Raw genomic sequence first — 14,908 nt, 5'->3', positions numbered from 1 at the left:
TCAAGTTATTAATTTTATTCCAGTTAAAGTTTCCACACTGCATATGTAATTGTACCACCAATTACCAAATCGTGCTTGGAACATTTAAGTAATTGCACAAAATAAGAAAACACTTAAGAATACATATTAGAGCATAAAAAACGATATTAATAAGTATCAAAATCACTGTAGCCCAAACTGTCATAAAGGTCGGTCCATTTGCTGTAAGTACTCTCTTTCGGATGATTTTTGATTTGTAAGTCTTTGTTGATGTCGAGATAAAGAAAATCGCCTTGATCTGTGGAAACCACGGGCCAGGTAATATTCTGTAAGATCTCTGAAGGTTCCGGCGTAGGGTCCCTATCGGACAAAAATGTAATACATATAGTACCTTTCTTACCACTTACTGATATTTTGCAAAATCTGTCAAAAGTTTCATGAGACGATTTCTAGTAATGAGGTCATCTTCTGCATAAATATCATCATCGCAACCATTTCCAGAACAAAATAAGTACGAGAGTTCCGTACCATGACCGACATTTTCAGCACCATCATAATGAACGTTGATATGTCCAATTTCTCCATCATAAGAGAACTGGTAGAAATAGGTTTTGGCATATTTAGAAAATATTTCGGCGTGTTTGATCATGGATCTCGTGAATGAGGTATCACTGGAGTACTAGAGAGACAGTCACTACGAGTCGTGGTACGTTATAGAAGGTACTTACTCTAATGCCAGCCCCTAAATTATCAGCAAACGGTTCACCTCCTGTGTAAATTTCTCTAATTAGACGTCCCATTTCGGCATGATCGACTTCATCAACAATTTGCATATCATTTGGTACTATCAAATTTAGATCTTCATCCCAAGTTTCCGCCCAGGATTTGAATACATCTGGATCTGATCCCAAACATCGTAGTTATTTTGATATCTTAAATATCCGACTACATACCTTGATTGAAGAATAAACTCTCTTCAGAGTTGAAGCCCATCAGTGTAGGTACTGCCAAAACATTACCAGCTTGGAGGAGACCAAACATTTTCTTGGTGAGAAATGCGTCTGGGTTCTTCGCCTCAATAACAGGCGCCCACATGACCCCTTGTGAAACATCCCAATCCCATGCTGGAGTCACCTGATAATACCTGGTCATGCCACACATTTATTTCTGTGCCAAATCTATCTTACCAAATTATCATACTCTCCTGCAGCCGTATTTAGCTCTTCAGCATCAACACTCTGCAAGAACTGGAGTAAAGCTTCAGAATCATTACTACCCTCAAATGTAGAGTTCAAAAGCGCTGCAGTTCCAAAGGCGATGCTTCTTGAATTTCGCTGAAACATTCCCGTACACAAAAAAGAACCGCTTTCTAGGATGACACCTCGGAAGAGTCCTACAACAAAAATTATTTTTCCAAAGCTTCTGTTGTTAATGTTACCACCTTCTGAATTTTGGTTGAGTTGATGGTAAGCGCATGACCCTGCGCCTGCACTTCCTCCAAAAATGGTTATCTGGTCAGGATTGCCACCAAACAAATGAATGTTGTCATGGGTCCACCGAATCGCGAGTAACTGGTCCTTCAGACCATTGTTGCCAGGAATTACGTCATCTTGGGTCGATAGAAATCCTGCAAGTACCTTTTGTAAAGTAGTACTAACATAATGTTTTTTTACCGAAAGGTCCCAATCGATAGTTGATTGTGACCAGGACTACATCGTTGTTGACAAAGAGATCAGGTGATGCGTCCATGCTGGAACCTACACTAAATGCTCCACCATGTATATAAAACATGACAGTTAAAGACACATTGTCCCCATTCATGGGCAGCTACAAATGGTACTATATAATAGTTTGAAGAAATTATTTGTAACCAAGTACCTCTGGGGTAAAGACATTGACAAAGAGACAGTCTTCAGAATTGGATGCACTTGGTAGCGACTGCAAACAACTGACATCTAAATGTGTAGTGTTGAGAGTACCGTCCCAGTCTTGAGCCGGTTGAGGTGCCTAAAGTACCACTTTATTTTCCGTCACACACTCAAAATGATAAATACCTTAAATCTCAAAGCACCAACGGGTGGAGATGCGTACGGAATTTTTTCAAAAGCAAAGTACGACTTGTTTGCAAATGTTGTAGCTTCACGTCCCTGTATCAGGCCATTAGGTAGTTGTACCAACGGGTCGGCGATCTGTTTTTTAATTGTACAGAAAAATAGAATCTCGATTTTTTTCAAACCTTACCAAGAAATTAACTTGGAGCAGAATTACAACAAAAAACAACAAGTTCTCCAACATTTTGGCGCTGAATGACTTATCAGTATCAAAATGGCAATTATTTTTATGTCGACAAGATTAAACCAGATTTATGTTACCTACGTGATGTTGCACCCAGGGAGATAGATTGAAGTGGTTATGATAAGAAACAATAATAATACAATTACCTCTCAAGATGAAATAATTGTTTTGAAAATGATAACGTATATTGGGAAAATTTTCGTCGGCGTAAAAATAAGTGTAAATGACTTTCAATCTAGTAGCAAAGATAAATAAATATTCATTTGTCATTACATGTTTTAGATGTAGATTTATTTAATATAAATGTAAAGTAAAATGTTCGTAAAGTGGTAATTTAAATAAATTTAAAAATAGAAAGATACGTGGCCGCCAAGGTGCAAACTCCCAAGGCAAGATCAACCGATTATGCTTTTGAGAAAGTACCATGTTTTAGTTTTTCTTAAACGAGTTCTACTAAGACTGTCAAGGCCGCACAACCTTCCCAATCTTGGGATAGTATCTGCGGTCCCATTGGTCGAGACGTCTCTTGCTACCAACAATTCGCCAACAGAAACTACGAATTGGAAGATTGTCTCTTCACAAACATCTTCAACGCGAATTTTCCAGACGACGGACGACGAAAACTGTACTGAATTATCAGTAAAGTTTTTCGTGCACGGTGGAGGCTACGTCGGCGGATTAAGAATCTAGAAAAACCGGAAAATTACTTCGACCTTTAATCGTGACCATCAACTACCAACTAGGTCCATTTGGATTTATATCGACCCAAGACGAAGTCACTCCTGGGAATAATGGTCTGAAGGATCAGCTACGCGCCATACCGTGGACCCACGACAAGGTACACCTCTTCAGAGGCGATCCCCACAAAATTTACTATTTTTGGGCAAAGTGCTGGATTTCCTTCGGTGCTTTTTAAAATTTTGTGATCAAAGATTACGACGTTATAAAATAATATTATCCTTCTAGTTTGAATAAGTTCTATTTTGAAACATGTAGAAATAAATAGGCTTTGTGATGGAACAGGAAATAATAAATATTTTTTTGTTATTTAGGGTGAAAAAATATTCCCAATGGTGGTACTACCCGAGGGAAATTTTACAAATTTCATTTGAATTGAATTATCACAAGCAGAAACGTGACGATGCTGTACGAAACAGTGAACAGTATGGTTTTATCAACGAAGAAATATCTTGCGGCTTCGAACTTTGGACGGAGGTGTTCGATGGTCTCCAGAAGCGAATTCAACTGTTGGTTTACTGACGGTACATCGTGATGGTTAGTTTCCAGTTCGCTCACCAAAGCCAAAAGTTGAGCGTGCTTCTGGAGAACGGAATCACACAATAGCACATTCGCTATAACTCCGCTCTGGAATAACACCATCAGTCAAATATTTTCAAAATCTGGAGCTCCTCACCCAAATTAAAAGAAGGAAAGTAATTTGGTACAACGCACTGCAAATATTTCCCGGATTGGTTGATAAATGGAAGGTACTCTCCTTTGTGATCATACTATCAATATGAGTCAGAGTCCTGACGGAAGCGGAGAAAATATTCAAGAGGGTGCTCCATCCGAAAATATCGTTGAAGCGGTCGATCGCAGTTTTGATCAAGAACAAATTGTGTTTAATTTTTGTGACAATCTTGAACAGGTTGTGAAAGTGTGCTTGCGATCCAGCTTTCAATATCAGAGATTTCTGATGTTGGTACCTGCACTTCAGCATTTCTAATATGATGCAACGGAGTACCACGTAGAAGAGTTGCAAATTGATTTCAATACAAACCACGAGAATACCAACCGCGTGGTTTAGTGAGAAGAAAAATAAATATATGCAGATGCCAACAACTGTGAAAGAAACTCCCACTAGTTGTGACATGACAAATTGTAAATGGTACGACGGAAATCTGTTTTTGTGGCAACGAACACGTTCCAGACATTGTACCATCTCGAACCATTTGGCACACTTGCAGAATTTAACTATTATAAAAACATAGAAGTCGTGCATGACGTATGTAACTAATAGTAGAGCCACCAAAATATATTCTGCACTGAATGGTGTAGTATTAACTAATCTGATACCAAAAAAGTAAAAGTTCACACAACTTGCTAACAGTGTAAATATTAGAAAGCTGTAGAATTTCTCCAAACGAGTTGGTTTTAAATTCAGGCTGTCAGAATGAGGAGTTAACCATAACTTTCTTCCGTATCTAAAAATCACATTTATTATTTTTGTATCCATCTTATCCGCTCCAACACTAGCAAAATATTTTTGTTTTTCATATTTGGACAAACCCTAATGACCTACATCTTGATAGTCCGAGAAAAAAACAAACTTGCTTTGTGGAAACGTTAAAACATCAATAGACAAATTTAAAAAAAATACGTCTAAACCATTATTAATACGAAAATTGTATTTAGAATATTGTATTATATAAGGTTCTAATTGCATATAAATTATTGTTTACGCTACGATCTGATTTTATCAAATTCGACAAACAAAAATTGTTTGCCTAGGTGCAATGTCTACATCCACAACTTCCTGTTTTTGCAATTGCGATTATGGCCTAAACACTATTAATAGCTTGGATTTAATTAATTATTAGGAAAGAATCAAGAAACTCCATTGATACATACTGTGCAACCTACAGGTAAAACATAATGCACACCTTTATGAAAATCAAGATTTCAACGTTCTCAAAAGTACCTAACCTAACTTTTAAAACTAACATTTGTTAATTGATTAATCTCACGGTACATCAACAGTGAAGAATAATAAGAATAATCAAATAAACTGTGTTGCAGTTACAGTTTGTTCAAATAATTTTACAAATTTGACTTGAGTTGGATGATTACGAGCAAAAATGTGACAATGGTGTACAAAGTCTTAAACAACGTGGTCTTGTCAAGAGCAAAGAACCTCGCAGCTTCGAATTTTGGGCGGTTTCGGCAGACAACTGTTATGAGTGAAATCGATTTTTCACCGGCGAATATATACACATCATTCATAACACTGTGTAGTTTGCACGCCGCCATTTCGATTTGTTCATATCGTTTCAAAATGGAGTCACACAGGTACACATTCACCAAAACGCAACCCTTAAAGCGAATTATTAGTAATACACTTCAGAGATAGTCCACTTCGGTACCCAACACAGGAGAAGAAATATAAATTCGAACAGGACCTGGAAAAACTCAAAACGAAGTTCGTTTTTAATCACGATGTCCAGGAATATAAGAGTTTTAAGCCCCGTCGAGATGATTTCCAGAAGAGAGGCCCATCCGAAGATGTCATTGAAGATTTTGACTGCATCTTCCAAGATGAACAAATCTTGTTTGGTCCTTTTGGGAATTTTCGGAAAGTTTTTGAGCGCGGCTCGCTGCAAAAGGTTGTTTTGAAGGTGGTACCGCGAAAGGAACATCTCTAGTATGATGCAGCGCAAAACTAGGTAGAAAAATTGCAGATAAAGTTCAATGCACATCACCAAACTGAACAGCATTTGGGCTGTGTCAATGTAAATTAAATAAAGATATTTGTAGACCACAATTATAGATAATGCGATCAAGTGGGACATCACAAACTGCAAGTGATACAACTTTTGGTTGTTTTTGTAGCATTGAGTATATTCAAGACGTTCTAGCAATCTGAACCATGCAGAATGCTTCTGCAACTTCATGATGACGAAAATGTAAAAGTTGTGTATTGTAAATGTGAAAATTGCTGCCAGGGCCAGAATATATTGACTCTGTGTCAAATTCGACTTGGATACACCAGTCAAAAAAATGTTGTACCAGGTAAAAGATGTCAGTGTGGCAAATATAACATATCCGTAGAGTTTTTCAAAATTGTTCAAATTTCTCTGCCTGGTAGATGAGGGAGTTATTGATAAAATTCTTCCACATTTGAAAATAAGGTTTATTATTTTTAAATCCATTCTTGCTCAGTTAGTTTGAATCGACAACACCACCTAGTCAAGGTGGTGACTACAATTTGGTTTAAATATCTGAATAGCAGGAAATTGAACAACAAAAAGTTGATGGATAAGATCAAAACGCTAATGGAAAGAAATATACAGTGAGCGGCAAAAGTATGGAATAAATTCTTTAAAAATTAAACACAATTTTTTTCAAAAAAATCTTTGGACAGGTCGATTTTAGTTTATAAAAATACATATTTTAATAGAAAATAAAATTCCAAGCAGTCATTTGTTTTCGAGCTATGACGTCATCGATTGTTTTTTTAAATAGAAACCCCGTATTTTTTTTTCTTGATTCTGATAGCCCCTTTAATTGTCTAAATCAGAGTATAAAAATTTTATTATCTTACATAAGGAAATTTTTGAGAAAATAAATGATAAACTTGGAAAAAATAAATTTTATAATGAACAAAAACAAGTCAAAAAATCAAGTAGGTAAATCAAACAGTCAACTGTTACTGTCAATTTCATTCGTATGTGTTATTTGTTTTACAAAACGTTTTCGAAAATTACTCATTTAACAGAAACACAACGTATAGAAATTTTAATTTTGATTGGGTGCGGGGATAAAACAAGATAAAACTAAAACAGGGGAAATTTCTTTATAAACTTGCTTATTGTCAAAAAGCTGGGGGATGGCAATTCGAACATTTAATTCCATAATTTTAAGTGCTTAGTAACACAGTTTTTGACTTGTTTTTGTTCGTTATAAAATTTATTTTTTCCAACTTTTTTTTTTTTTTTCTCAAAAATAAGGTAACAAATTTTTATACTGGCGTTTAGACAATTAAAAGGGCTATCAGAATCAAGAAAAAAAATAGGGGGTTTCCATTTAAAAAAACTGTCGATGACGTCATAACTCGAAAACAAATGACTGCTTGGAATTTTATGTTGTATTAAAATATGTATTTTTATAAACTAAAATTGACCTGTCCAAAGATTTTTTTGAAAAAAATTTTGTTTAATTTTTAATTAATTTATTCCATACTTTTGCCGCTCACTGTATTTTGTGATGGAACAGGAAATAATAAATATTTTTCTCTCTTTAGTGGAGTTGTTTTCCTAAGAACCAATTGTTTCAGAAATAATACTAGATTATATCATTAAGAGTAAAATTGAGTCTAAGGCAACTGGGCCAAGCACCAAAAGACCTTCTACTCTGAATGGATATTACTATACTATCTTCAAGGGGATCACAAAAAATATTGGATTTGCATTAGTTTATTTCTTTTTGCTACACTTACAGTAAAATGGCAATTTTCAAAGATACAATTTTCAAACATGAAGGCACCAGAGATTCTTAGTTCTCTTATTAGTACATGATATTAATAAGCATCAAAATCACTGTAGCCCAAACTGTCATAAAGGTCAGTCCACTTACTGTAAGTACTTTCTTTTGGATGATTTTTAATTTGTAAGTCTTTGTTGATGTCAAGATAAAGAAAATCGCCTTGATCTGTGGAAAGCACGGGCCAGGTAATATTCTGTAAGATCTCTGTAGGTTCCGGCGTGGGGTTCCTATCGGACAAAAATGTGATACATGTGGTACCTTTCTTACCACTTACTGATATTTTTCAAAATCCGTCCAAAGTTTTATGAGACGATTCCTAATAATTAGATCATCTTCAGGATAAGTACCATCATCCCAGCCATTTCCAGAACAAAATAAGTACGAGAGTTCCGCGCCATAACCGACACTTTCAGCACCATCATAATGGACTTCCAAATTCTCCATCGTAAGAGAACTGGTAGAAATAGGTTTTGGCATATTTAATTATGGATCTCGTGAATGAGGTATCACTGGAGTACTAGAGCGACAGTCACTACGAATCGTGGTACGTAGTAGAAGGTACTTACTCTAATGCCTGCTCCTAAATTATCAGCAAACGGTTCATCTCCTGTGTAAATTTCTCTAATTAGACGTCCCACTGCGGCATGGTCGACTTCATCAACAATTTGCATATCATTTGGTACTACCAAGAATTATATTTGCCATTTGGCCTCTGCCGAAGTAAACTTCAATAAAATTCAAAATGCCCAAAGCGAATCGTTGTTTTATCAGTATCAAAATGGCAATTATTTATATGTCGACAAGATTAAACCAGATTTATGTTGCGTGATGTTGCATCCACGCAGATAGATTGAAGTGGTTATGATAAGAAACAATAATAATAGAACCACCTCTCAAGATGGAATATTTGTTTTGAAAATGATAACGTATGTCACGTAGGTATTGGGGAAATTTTGGTCGGCCTAAAAATAAATATAAATGACTTTCAATCTAGTAGCAATGATAAATAAATATTCATTTCTCATTACATATTTTAGATATAGATTTATTTAATAATATAGTCTTTATTTTAGAACGATAAAGAACTAAATGCTGTTTGACTAATTAAATCACGACTACAAATATAATGTAAGTACAAGAATTAGAGAAATAATTTACCTTGTAAATGTAAAGAACGTGGTCACAAAATGGCTGCTGGAAGGACTGAACGTACCTCCGGCTACAGAATTAAACAGGAACACTGAATTACCGACTCTATACAATAATAAAATCAGCACCAAAAATTAAACAGAATTAAAATTAAACAACAGAATTAAAATAGAACAAACAGAATTAAAATAAATCAACAGAATTAAAATGAATTCACAGAATTAAAATGAAACAAACAGAACTAAAATGAAACAAACAGAATTAAAGTGAAACAAACAGAATTAAAATGAAACAAATTAACCTTATTTTGAAACCTAAATTGGGCTTGAAACGCTGTTACGTAAGTGTCATATCATGCAACTAAATTCCATTGACCTGCTATTTCTAAAAATTGTTCTACATTGGTTTGATTCCCCAAAACTGTTCTAATTAATAATTAATTCGTAATTTTCATTCTCTCTCTCTCACTCACACCTCTGATTTCTACGACTACCTGGTTTTACCGTTACCCGGTCCTCTGTGTTTTCTACCCACTTCCTTTCTACTTTGCCTTGTTGCTTTTTTAACTAAAAGTGCAAACGATTCTAGTTATTTTCTACGATAAAGCGCTCTGTTTCTTTTTGTTGTTCTTCCTTAAAAATTGACCTTCTAGAAAATTACTTCACTATTGATTCCACGTCTGTTATACAGATAATGTGTTTACAGAAAAAAAGAGACTTACTTTAGAAGAATCTCAAAATTGTCAATTGAAACTCTCGCAATTTTTCTATACGATTTGTGCTTACGTGGTTCTCAAAATATTACTATCCCGGTACCACTATGCTGTTGTATGTAACAAATATTCACAATCCCACCCATTTGAAACCGACTTTGCAAATCTTCAAACGTACACTGTTTGTCTTGAAAAGAACTGTAGATGCTTTCAACGACCTCGTCGGGTGGACGATTTCTACCAGCAATTTGTGTGGAGTAACCAGAACTCTCGTCTATCTTCCACCAATTTACAATCAAAATTGAAGCAGAGCTTGTCGCATGTCGCGAATTTCTTGTATTTCATTTACGAACTCGGCTTCAGCGTGACAGTTGTGATATTGGTAAAGTCCTCGTCGAAAAATAGTCAATTTTGACTTAAATTGTAAATCATTTTACAATAGGAGAGAACTACCATAACTACCATAAATAATTCCATAAATAAATAGGGGCTGTTACTTTACCTGATGTTTGCTCTTCCTTGAGTCGGCACTGCACAACAAAGGGGCAATAAAGTTAGAGGGTATTATGGTAGTTATAAGACGGTTTGCTGTCCTATTGTAAAATGATTTACAATTTAAGTCAAAATTGACTATTTCTAGACGAGGACTTTACCTCGGTAGTACCATTCGTATTGGATGATAGGTACACCGCAAAGTTGCATCGAAATATTGTAGGGCGAAATTTACGTCGCAAACAAGTGAGACAATGTAAATTTGTGCCACTAAAATAGTTAACAGAACCAGTTGCGATGCCACAAATTGCAAATACCTACTATGGTTTTGATGTTGTGAAAATTAGTCTGTCGAAAATATTTTGGCAATTTAAACCACTTGATGTCCGTGTAGATTTTTATTGTGACAAAGATATAAAAGATATAAGGGTTGTAGAGGCATCGGTAATAATTGACAAGATTATCGTAGACAACTGCGTAAAGCCAAACTTCGAATTTTCCGATTGCGACTTTAACTTCTCTTTATTATCGCTGAGAGTGGAGTTAGCGCAAAGTCGAAAAATCAAATGGAAGTCATGGGTTAAAACCTGGGCAGCTAAGTGTCGTTAAGTATACAAATAATTTTCGTGTTTTGGCTTTGATAAAATCAAATCGTAGCGTAAATAATAATTTACTCTCATATCATAATAATAATAATCGATTAGAGTATGTCATTTTCTTTCTATCAAAACGTAGCTCATTAGGGTTTCTCCAAACGTGAGGGAAAAATACTGTGATAGTTTTGAGTCGGCCAAGATGGACACAAAAATAATTGATGTGATTTTTGGATACGGAAGAATCTTAGGGTTAACTCCTCATTCTGACCGACTGTGTGAAAAAACAACTCGTTTGCAGAAATTCTACAGTTTTCTAATATTTACACTGTTAGCAAGTTTGCTAAACTTTTATTTTTTTGGTTTGGCATTGGATAACACTAGACCACTCAGTACACAATATATTTTGATTGTATTACTAATACTTACGTACGTCACGCACGACTTCTACGTTTTGATCATTGTTAATTTCAGTAAGTGTGCCAAATGGTACCAGATGGTACAATGTCTCAAACGTGTGCCTTGCCACAAGAACAGATTTACGTCGTACCATTTACAATTTGTGATGTCACAAATAGTAGGATTTTCTTTAACAATTGTTGGTATCTGTATTTGTTCATTTTTCTTCACAATAACCTACGCGTTTGGTATTCTCATAAATTGTATTGAAATCAATTTGCAACTGTTCTACGTGGTACTCCGCTGCATCATATTAGAAATGCTGCAGTGCAGGTACCAACATCAGAAATATCTGGTACTGAAAGCTGGGTCACAAGCACACAGTCACAAACTGTTCAAGATTCTAACCAAAATTAAACACAATTTGTTTTTGATGAACAATGCGATCGACCTCTTCAATGATATTTTCGGGTGGACCACCCTCTTGAATATTTTCTTAGGTTCCGTCAGGACTCTGCTGCATATGGATAAAACCATCACAAAAGATACTTCCGTTTATCTGTCAAACAATCCAGCAAGTATTTGGAATATGTTGTACCAAACTACTCTCCTTCTTATAATTTGGGTGAGGAACAATTTTTTTGAAAATATTTTACTTACCGTCTTTTTCCAGAGTGGAATTATAGCAAATGTGTTATTGTGTGATTCCGTCGTACAGAAGCACGTTCAACTTTTGGTGCTGGTGACCCAACTGGAAACTAACTATCAAGGTGTACCGTCGGCAAACGAACAGTTGAATTCTCTTCTGAATACCATCGCACACCTTCGTCCAAAATTCGAAGCTGCAAGATTTTTCTCCGTTGACAAAACCACATTGTTCACTGTTTCGTACAGCATCGTAACCTTTCTGCTCGTGCTAATTCAATTCAAATTAAATTTGTAAAATGTCCTGGGGATAGTACCACCATTGGAAAAAGAAATCTTCAAGCAGCCGTCATTATCTGGTCAAGTAAAGCCTCCATATCTAGTAAAACTTTCTAAACGTCGAATTTATGTTAGCTCTTGTCATTAAATTTGACGTTAATTTGTTTTGAAAGATTGACTGTATTGTAAATAATCAATATATATAAAACTGAATGTCTGTTGGTTTGTATATTTTGTATGCAAATCTACAGTTTTACTCCGATCTTGATGAAATTTTGTACACTTGATCTTCAAAACAAGAAGAAAATTACTGTCTACTTTAATTTTACAAAAACCAACCCCTACTACCATTTTCAACCCTGTTAAGAAAAAAAGACAGTTTTTTCGAGTTGGAAATACCCTCACCTTCGCCGCTTCACCCCTATTTCATCCTCTGAGTATATCGTCACCTTCGCCGCTTGACACCAATAAAAATCAACCCCTATTATCATTTTTAACCCTGTTAAGCACAAAAAAAAATTTCGAGTTGGAAATCGCGTTTGCATGATATGTTCAGGTGTCATAGTTACATTTGGTTGTTTATAAAAGTAGCAATTTCGCAAAATGTGTTTGAATAATTGTGTTTTACCGGAAGATGTCTTAAATAAAGCAGAACAAGCTTCAAATAGCTTAATACCGGAAAAATCAAAAGGCAGGTATCTGAAATCAAACGAGACAATCAAACAATAGGAGGATTTAAATAAGGTTACAACTGAAAATAAAAGTGTTATGTTGGCGTATTTTCATGAATTGGTAAGTGATCATAGTGTTAGTTTCTTATTGTATTGATCTTTTTGTTTATGTAGTCGAAGAAAACAGTAGTCTACAGTAAAGTTTTAATAATTCTTCGTAAAAAGACAAACTTCATATTGAAATTACTGCGTTTATAGCAATACATAAAAGTAGAAACATAATTTTAAAACATTCTGAAATTTGCGGGCGAAGCCGCGGGTAAAAGCTAGTTAATAATAAAGAAAGGATGTTTTTGTCATTGTTGTTTGCTCACATTTACACTTAATCCATGGAAAATTCTACAGTGCTAAACAAACAGTCGCAGCCACGTTTTTGCTGAAACAGTAATACCACCAAAGGAAATGAAAAATGAAAAATCGATCTGTTGTTTCCGATAGAAAACCTACGCAATAGAAATAAATTTGACTTCTAGGGTCACGGATTAAAATTCTAGTGCAGTCTGCACAGATGGATTTGGAAATAATCGAAACAATCTTCTCTGTTGGAAAGTTCACGGCGCTGACTCCGTCGTCGACGAAGAACCACAATCCGCACTGGTGGCAAAAACTCTACGAAGTCAGCATTTTCCTCGTCTACGTAGTGAGTTTCATTTTGACTGCTTCTGGCAACAATTCAGTGCGTGCGACCTTGACATCCATCCAATTCGTGTTAATCATTTTGTACGAACTCAACCAATTCATCAACGTCTCGTACATTTTGATCGTGATGATGAGAGTGAGGAGAAGTCTCTGGTTCCGCCTGATCGAGAGTCTCGCTGGTGTTCAATCCGGCTCCCGAAGGATCCCACTCAAGTTGATATTCGCAATGTCGCAACTCATCTACTGCGGTTTGATTACTTTGAGACTGTACACTGCACTTCAACACGCTGATCTTACCCGAGCCATATTGGGCGCAGTCACATGTTACCAGCAGTACACTCAATTCTTCTACTTGGTAGTCACGCCTATTCTTCTCATCTTGCTGCTGTCGCGGTATGAGCATCTCAGAGAGACTCTCTCGCAAGTGACCAAAGCTAGAAGTCAACTCCACTCAAAGCAGATAGTTGACATTCTGAAGAAGTTGAAGAACAGCATTCTCACGTTGAACGAGGCAGTGGAGATTTTCAATGACATCTTCGGCTGGACCATTCTATTCAATATTGTCAACGGTTCGTCCAGAATTTTGATTTACCTCGACGTGATCATCAAAAAAATCGATATATCGACGTCGCTCTTCTACGACGCTTGCTTCATTCTAATCACTTGGGTAAGGCAGTTCAGGTATCGATTTTGTGGTGTTATCTCTTTGTGATTTCAGAGTGGAATTTTGTTGACGATTCTTCTCTGTGACTCTATTTTGAAAAAGTGCGACGAAATTTTGGAACAAACTTATAGATTGGAAACGGTGTTGACTTCTTACGAAAACGAGGAAATTCAAGGTTTTATTGATGCTTTGCTGCATAATCGCCCAGAATTTAAAGCCGCCAGGTTTTTTTCCATCGATAGATCTACTCTCTTCAGCGTGCTCAATTCATTAACCACGTTTCTTCTCGTGATGATCCAGTTTAAAGAAACGTGAACAGTTTTTACTTCTCGCTTTATCATTTAGAACCAAAAATCAGATTGTTGTAATAACTGTTACAAATAAAACTATGTGTTGAGATAACCGTTTTTGAATTCGAACCTGTGTGATTTTCGGTGCCTTCCGAACGATATTAGATGTTGTTGTTGTCCACGCTTTTACCATTTGTAAGCTTGCGAAGGAGCGTAAGGCAGCCTGGTTCTAGTTTCGCTCAATTTATAAAATTATAAGAACCACGTTTTTTGTGAAATCAGGTTTAACAATTGACTAGCTTTCCAAAAAGAAAAGGGCACCAAGTTTTAGAGTTGGTCTGTGGTTTTCACGATTTATAAGCGCACTCTTTCTTTTTAATCTTTGGATGGGTGATTCTCTTCTACATCTTCTGCTGTGCGTCTAGAAGTTTAACTTTCATTGATATAATAATGAGACTGGGTGAAAGGTGGACAACGTGGGATAGGTTGCTGCTGTACAATGAGACCTGTATAATAGGCCTTTTATGGAATCAATAATGAAATAATTTTCTAGAAGGTCAATTTTTAAGTAAGAACAACAAAAACAAATTGAATGATTTATTTTGACGTAATTTATATTAAGTGACGCTTTGAGAATTCAGTTTGCTGCTAAGCTTAATGGTATGTTTTTAGAAACATGATACATTGGAATGCCTAGTTATCAACAAGAAATCAAATTTACATTAAAAAATCATGAAAGCTTTTCGATGATATAAATTATTGAATAATAATGGAGTAAA

The 14,908-nt window shown here is 35.7% G+C and overlaps 2 protein-coding genes and 1 long non-coding RNA gene across 3 annotated transcripts; 1 reads left to right on the top strand and 2 right to left on the bottom strand.

Annotated features, from left to right (window-relative positions):
• On the bottom strand, positions 1-2,379 carry LOC138128078 (carboxylic ester hydrolase-like). The gene is made up of 10 exons (XM_069044274.1): positions 2,221-2,379; positions 2,034-2,168; positions 1,858-1,986; positions 1,653-1,806; positions 1,421-1,606; positions 1,167-1,372; positions 933-1,113; positions 708-880; positions 387-658; positions 1-339 (listed from the first exon to the last, which is right to left on the bottom strand). The coding sequence occupies exons 1-10, from the start codon at positions 2,272-2,274 to the stop codon at positions 147-149; spliced, it is 1,683 nt and encodes a 560-aa protein (XP_068900375.1). The 5' UTR covers positions 2,275-2,379; the 3' UTR covers positions 1-146.
• Positions 2,380-7,458: 5,079 nt separating this feature from the next.
• Positions 7,459-8,484, bottom strand: LOC138128083 (uncharacterized). Its single transcript, XR_011158525.1, has 3 exons — positions 8,103-8,484; positions 7,811-8,053; positions 7,459-7,763 (listed from the first exon to the last, which is right to left on the bottom strand). It is a non-coding gene; the product is annotated as an uncharacterized lncRNA (long non-coding RNA).
• Positions 8,485-13,044: 4,560 nt separating this feature from the next.
• LOC138129476 (uncharacterized) lies at positions 13,045-14,154 on the top strand. Its single transcript, XM_069045771.1, has 2 exons — positions 13,045-13,842; positions 13,894-14,154. The coding sequence occupies exons 1-2, from the start codon at positions 13,045-13,047 to the stop codon at positions 14,152-14,154; spliced, it is 1,059 nt and encodes a 352-aa protein (XP_068901872.1).
• Positions 14,155-14,908: the final 754 nt, after the last annotated feature.

Source organism: Tenebrio molitor, chromosome 4 (assembly GCF_963966145.1).
Source record: "Tenebrio molitor chromosome 4, icTenMoli1.1, whole genome shotgun sequence".
In the NCBI taxonomy this organism is placed as follows: Eukaryota; Metazoa; Arthropoda; class Insecta; order Coleoptera; family Tenebrionidae; genus Tenebrio; species Tenebrio molitor.
This window is presented reverse-complemented; position numbering and strand designations above follow the sequence as displayed.